The following is a 7,042-nucleotide window of genomic DNA, read 5'->3' on the forward strand; positions in this document are numbered from 1 at the left end:
GAGAAACAAGCTGAGCTAACGTTAGCAGCAGCTCGGCTCGCAGCCCCTCCGGGACGTCCTTTGTCTGTCCAACAGCGTGGGAGAAGCAGTGATTTTTAAGGTGGAACTGCGGTTTTAATCAGTGGGTCCGTTTGTTTTGGAGAGGAGGAGACCTCTGTGGATAATTGGGAGAAGACTTTTGAGAAAAAGATCTTTGAGGGAGAACAAAAAAATCTTTTGTGAGAGAAAAGAAAGTTTTTTTAAAGTACACAACTTTTTTTCTGAGAAACAAAACTTTAGCAAGCCAATGCAAAACTTTGCAAGAGAAACAGTTTTGTGAAACAACGGAAAACTTTTTTGAGAGAACTGAAACTTTTGCAAAAGGTAAGAATGCAAAAGTCTGCCTTTTTTATCCTCCCGCCTAATATATATTCCTGTATTTCCCCATGTCCTCCGTGAAGCTCCATGACTCTCAAACCGGACACACTGCAGGTACATTCTGTCTGCAGTGAATATGATTTTACTCCAAGGAACACTATGTATGGAAGGTTTCTGTGGTTGATTCATTATTGGATATATTAGAGTCTACAGTGTACATGGGGAAATAATAGTAATGAGAGTGAAACATACAATTAGAGTCGCTCCTATGCATTCTCTAATTGGAGTAATTTGCAGTAAATTATAGTGAAGACAAACTGCAGATCATCACTGGGGTAATGCAGGGGCACAGTTTGGTACAGATTGAACAGAACTGTTTGGGTAAGATGTGAGTGAATGAATGACAGAAATCAGTCACTCAGCTGATCAATCAGGTAATCAAACAGCATCAAGCAATCAAGGCAAAACTTTCAGCACTAAAGAGGCCACAGACAGCTGTTGAGAAAGTCTTCTGCAGTTCTCCTGCGGCTCAGTACAACTAATGCACATTAATCTTCATAACATCCAATTATGCGTAAAGATTTCATGACGAACAAAGCCCAGCAGCGTGCTAACAAGCTGGACTCCCGCGGTCCAAGATTTGCCTCCCCCTGAGCTGTCTCTGCGCTCAGTTGATGCAAGACCTGCTTCATCCATCCATACTTCTAATCTGCGATTGCACATAAACAAGATGGTGCCATAGGCACCATCATGAAATATTTACTGAGTTTAGTTTTCCAAAAGGTCATGCTGTGGAGATGCACTCTGAATTTTGTCTCTGATTTTGCAGCTTTCGCTCGGAAGTTTACAATAAAATTCACACATTAAATCTCACACACATAAACGTGGTGTGATTTACTTTTATATAGATGTTGAAATAATTTTGACCCCATGTGCACGTACGACCACCTATGACTGAAAAAGCTACCAGTCCTTCTGTGATCAATCAGATTTGTAGGAAACCAAAGCTCCTCCAATCATTTTTTTCTATAATTATTAAGAATGGATTAAATTACTATGTATAATGTAAAAGGGTGTAACACACAGATCTACAGAGAATTATAAGCGACTCTGCAGTCTGGACTAGTCTGCACTGTAGAGCTTTTTGGCGTTTTTTAGCTTATTGTTTTGGTTTTCTGGCCTGTTTGTGTGCAGCAAAAATGGTAAATGGGTAAATGGACCTGTATAGCGCCTTTCTAGTCTTCCGACCACTCAAAGCGCTTTTTTACACTACGTGCCACATTCACCCTTTTCACACACATTCACACAGCGATGGCAAAGCCCATCGAACAGAAACTAATGCATCCATGGTTGCCACCGTATACCACAGTTATTAAACACAATGTACATTTGCTCATCTTATTAGTGTTATTAAGCAGGGTTCCTACAGCTTAAGGAAAGTTAAATTCAAGACTTTTTAAGACTTTTTAAGGATCTGCGGGAATAATTTTACTCTATTAATCTTATTAAAAAGATAATATTCCTGTGAATATAGCAATAGAGATGAGTTTTTTCTATACAACTCTCTAAACCTATTTTTTCAAAAAGTTTTGTGTTTTATTCTCTGTGACACTTGGCCATTGTTTTATTAGCTCTTTGGTTGTTTAAACTGCGTACTTTTGTAATGCAGGATGATGCTGTTAAGCAGCGAGTAAAGGCTCTGTGAATACTGCTTGTGTTCAGGTCTTTACTGTGCTCTTATTCTATGAAAAGTTTATATCTTAAAAAATAATCTAAACTTTAAAAATAACAGTTTCATTTTTTCTTCTTCAAAGAAATTCATGAAATGCTGAAATATACTAAGCCTACGGTATGTTTTAAAAAAGAGCTTTCTTACACTCCTTAAAATCAAGAAGGCCTTGTGACCCAACCTGAATCTTCCACTCCCCTGTCTGTCTCTCTCTCTCTGTGTGTCTGTGTTTTGGCGTGATTTTACACTCCCCTGGCTCTAGGCTCCCTGATCACCTGCATACCTGCCTAACCCCAGTTCTTCAAATTCTTCACCATCGTTGTTTTGGCTACTGTGGTAGACTCACGTTCTCTCTACCTTACAGCCTCTCAGCTAACTGTTCAAATGTCTTCAGCTATCATCATTCCATGTCTTAACCCTTTTCTTACAGTTACTAAATAACACACACATAAGCTGACATGGCATCCACCTTATTAAATTATTTTTTGCCTCAAGGTTAAGTTTAATGGGAGCGTACTTGTCTGAGCTGCTCGAGCTTTGTGCAGCATTTCGATCAGGTCCCTGTTCAGGACTCTGGGCAGGAACTCCCTCAGCTGCATGACTTCTGTGGTTAACTTGTCTAAATCTCTTTTCCTCACTCTGACAAAGCCTTCCTGAAAGAAAAAAGATACACCTCAATACAGACATGGATCTGAAAGGATGTTAAAATAGTATTTTAAATACTCTGTCCATCTAGCGAAAAAGTAATCTGCACACAACACAGGGTCAACATCAGGTGCCCCTTTTCTATCATTGGGTATGACTCCTCAGTCAGGAGTCCTGACTGATAAACTGTACAATGAACCCAAATAATAAAAACAATAACTACAGGAAGTTTGTGTACAACAAACAATATGGGGGAATTTCTAACAGATTGTTTCCTGTGAATACTACATCAGTGTTTACGTTCATATATTTAGGAACTTTTTTCATACAATTCTCTGTCTGTAATATGTATTTTCTTTATTTGTAACAATCATTTCACAGGTATTGGTTTGTAGTGGAGTAGAGCCAAAACAATAGAAATAACTGTCCAAGTGAATACCTGAATTTAGATTGAAGGTGTGTTTCTAGAGCTGATGAGTAGTTACCTGTTTCTTTGCCTGTGCCTTTGTTCTATGACTCACAGCCAGTGACTTCCCGCGCAGTGACACTGCTGACATATTATGGTTGGTGTCTTCTGTGGGATTGTTAGCATTGTTAGCATCAATTGTTTAGTACCTTCACTCCAAAGAGTTAGCTAGCTAAGAAACGTTAAACGCAGGGAATAGCCCAGAGTTGTACACAGCACAATGAACATATTCAAAGAAAGATAATTTGATTCATAATGTTCCTTACTTGTGTGTATAATTGAAAAGTTTCCCTCCGACCTGTAGGGGGCACACCGGCGGATGTTGCTCCTGACCACTGTTTAGCTAAAACCGAATGAACTGCCTCGACGCTCGAGGTGCGCTCAATGCCAGACTCCAGTCCGGATTTTGTGATTTTCCCGCCGGGCAGAAGAGCTTATCTCCTCTTCCTTTGTGTTTGAACCTTTTTTAGTCTGCTCTGTGGAACCGGGAACTCTGAAGAGAAACGTTTCTGTCTGCCACTTTCATAGTTCACTCATGTCTGTGGGACTAGAAGCCGATTTTTCCAGCGACGAGGTGTTTATGAGCCGGTTTCCCTTCCACCGCGCTTGTCGGGATGGAGATGTTGGAGCTTTGGTCTCACTGTCACAGCAGCTCTCAGACCAGCCTCATCTAACTGTTGAGGACTCCTGCCACGGTTGGACCCCCATACACTGGGCTGCTCACTACGGACAGGTAGGGATTAAGTTAGTAGCTAGATTAAGAGATTTAGCCACCAAGTGTTAGTCTTCATGAAGGGTAAAACTCACATTGGTCCTGCATAAGTTGCATTATACCATAAAGTACTTAATTTAACTGCAGTAAACCTGAATCACGGCTGCGTGACTTTTCAGCCATAGCAACATGGAAGTGGACAGAAGTAACTAATCAAATTTCAAAAGGTTGATATTTCATGGAAATTAGTAAAGTCTGTCGGTCCAGAAGCTTCCGCCGAGTGTTGGAGGTTGGTATACAGTTATGTCTGATTGGTACTGTACAATAAAGTTGTATTGGTTGAAAAAAAATTTAATAAATAAAGTAGTGGGTTGCAGCATTTTTATTGGTTCCAGAGGAGCCAATGGCTATTCAGGCGCCAAAACAGCTCCAGGAAAACAGGAAAGCATGTGATGATCTAACCAGAGTTGGGAGGGGCATTTTCAAAAATATGAAATTATTAATTAAAATAACATAACTTGATTACTTTTTGTTACTTTTGGATTATCTCAACACCAAATAGGCCAAAAAGACAAGATAAAAATGACTGAATATCTTCAAATGTGATGGCCACAAGTGTCTAGTAAACACACAATTTTAGCATAAAAAATTTCCAGAGCTTTAGTTTTATTGCGACACACAAACTTGCTGTACAGTCACTTGGTGCTTAGCTTCCTGTGTTACTGCCTGCCTGCTCTGACCCCTGGACACTACATAAACCCCCCTTTGGTTGTCCTCTGACTGCCTAACTGATAATTACATACACATTACCACAATCTTATTATTAACCATATTACCTGATATTCTAATGGAGTTGTGGGAGATAACTTACAATAAAAGTGAATCTGTGCACATCATAATGCTCCCATCAGTAGTCTGATAGTAATGGTTCACTTGATTATTTGTTGACCAACGGATGTTTTCAGTAGTCTCATTATTGGCTTGTGTTCTGTGTTTACATGCAAAAAGCTGGAGTGCGTGGTGCGCCTGGTGCAAATGGGTTGTGAGGTGAACGCGGTGACAAGCCGCTTCAATCAGACGCCAACACACACTGCAGCATTTGGAGGACATCCTCAGTGTGTGTTGTGGCTGACTCAGGCTGGAGCTGACGTCAACAAACAGGTCAGTCTTCCAATACCATCCATCCGCAGTGTATATTTGTATGTCTAAATCTATTATTAAGAATCTAGGACAAGGTTATTGAATATCTTATAAACAAGTGAATGGATCAACACTAGTCTAGTATATAAAAATAAGATAATAAATCTTGACAGGTGGTTAACTATGTCTATAGGATTATAGCTCTAACTTTATTACTAGGGATGTAACAATACACCAACTGATGATTCGATACCTACGCTCACAAAAATTAATAAAAATGTCTAAGATACATCTGCAGTAAGCCTGGTCAGTGTGGCTGCTGTGGAACGATGTTAGCGCTTCCCTTTGTGAGTTTTGGTAAGGTGGTGAAAGTCTCACGCATCCTGCTGTAAACCTAAATTTCCTCAGTCACCATTGTCTTTTCTAAATGTTAACACGTTTTTCCTAAATGAAAGCAAATCTAATCCAAAACCTTTTCTGCCATAAATATATATCATGTTATAATAGGGCTGCACGATTATGGCCAATATGATAATCTCTATTTTGATCAGTATTGAGATTATTTCATGATTACAGAGCAATTATTCACAATCTAATCTGTCCCATGTTTGTTTACTGACTAAAATGATTTTAGGTGAAAGTCACAATCACAGTATGTCAGTGCAAAGTTAGACATATGATAATTTACATATATTCTCAAGCGCACATTTTGCAATAGCAGCACATTTTGCTTATCTCGTCATCATGGACTGAAACTCCACTGCTGGAATTGTACAAAAGGAAAAAAAAACACACACCTGGCGAACCACTGCATGGCTGAAGTGCTCCTGATCCTTGCAGTTTTTCTGTTGACTCACTCTCTCTCTCCGTCTCCTGGTCTGTCAGATTCATCTTCATCTGTTTAAGCAGTGTAGCATCGTTAATGATAGGTGGTATTATGCGAGATGCTCAGAGATGAATGAGGGTGTTTGCCTTGGCTATTACTCCCTCTGTTAGAGCGAAGCAGCATGAGCACCTCACAGCTGATCTAGATCAGTCTAAATTTGCCTCGGGCAGGCAGGACCAAGGTCACTGAAGCCTTGCCATCACATTCACATACTGTGTACTACATGTAAGAGCTAAGGATTTACTGTGTTACTGTATCGCAGTGCTACAGCAGGACTTCGTGGGTGAATAAAATACATCCTTTACTAATCTGTCAATAACTAGTAAACTGCTAACTGTTCTTGCATGTGTGATGAGCAAGGACTTGTCCATGTATTTAGGAGTTGCTAGTATCCATGTCTCTGATATCTGAGCTTGCTGTCAGTGCCTATTTATTCCTCTCATTGATCTACTCCCGGTCCTCTCTCTCGCACACACCCGTGCCCACACAACAACATTTTCCACAGGGAGTTTGCTGCTCCTCTCCTGACCTTCATAGAGCTCCCAAGTCGTTCTTCCCTTCTCTCTCACTCTCACTGTGTGTGTGCTGGCTTGAGGCTAAGAGAGCAGTCCACTAATAGAAAGTCTATTGACTCGGCCAGTCGCTCATTGCTGCTATAATAGCTGCCGGGACTCTCTGGACGCCAGTCGATAAAGCGGTTTGTCTTAGTGAGAGGCCTTTGTCAGGACTGGAGGAAAATTAAATGTTTGATCGACCACCTTTAAGACGCAGTTTGCAGGCATGAGACTCGTGAGTGTGTAGAAACATCAGAAAAAAAGGAAGCGGGAAGAACAGGTGTGACATTGCAACAGTAAATCCTCTTTTATTGTCTGTCTCATACTTTGCTGAGAGGGGAAGGTGTGTGTGTGTGTGTGGAATACCAGTGCAACCACTAATTCCCAGGAAAATTGTCCTTCTCTATGCCTGGACTACAAACAGCTGGCACTACTGTCTCACTGTTTGTTGCTGCACATCCACAAACACAGACTCATGCCAAGTCTCCCCAAACAGTTTTTGGCAGCAGAAATTGAGTCTTAAAAGAGCCAAAGTGACAACAAATTAAACTTT

At 40.5% G+C, this 7,042-nt stretch overlaps 2 protein-coding genes across 3 annotated transcripts in view; one reads left to right on the plus strand and one right to left on the minus strand.

Moving 5' to 3' along the window:
- hsf2bp (heat shock transcription factor 2 binding protein) overlaps nt 1-3,651 on the minus strand; it is a 9,396-nt gene extending 5,745 nt beyond the window's left edge. Inside the window, exons 1-3 of the mRNA XM_035678030.1 lie at nt 3,464-3,651; nt 3,217-3,305; nt 2,604-2,739 (exon numbers count right to left, since the gene is read on the minus strand). Of these exons, the coding sequence (XP_035533923.1) occupies nt 2,604-2,739; nt 3,217-3,288 (208 nt within the window). The 5' untranslated portion in view covers nt 3,289-3,305; nt 3,464-3,651. The remainder of the gene's footprint in view (nt 1-2,603; nt 2,740-3,216; nt 3,306-3,463) is intronic.
- A 52-nt stretch (nt 3,652-3,703) lies between these two features.
- ankrd10a (ankyrin repeat domain 10a) overlaps nt 3,704-7,042 on the plus strand; it is a 13,769-nt gene continuing 10,430 nt past the window's right edge. For both annotated transcript variants that reach the window (XM_035677925.1, XM_035677926.1), the window contains exons 1-2: nt 3,704-3,930; nt 4,918-5,070. In XM_035677925.1, coding sequence (XP_035533818.1) covers nt 3,733-3,930; nt 4,918-5,070 — 351 coding nt within the window. In that variant the 5' untranslated portion in view covers nt 3,704-3,732. The remainder of the gene's footprint in view (nt 3,931-4,917; nt 5,071-7,042) is intronic.

The sequence above is a fragment of the Morone saxatilis genome, unplaced genomic scaffold (genome assembly GCF_004916995.1).
Source record: "Morone saxatilis isolate NCDOM2014 unplaced genomic scaffold, NCSU_SB_2.0 Contig6, whole genome shotgun sequence".
Taxonomy (NCBI): Eukaryota; Metazoa; Chordata; class Actinopteri; family Moronidae; genus Morone; species Morone saxatilis.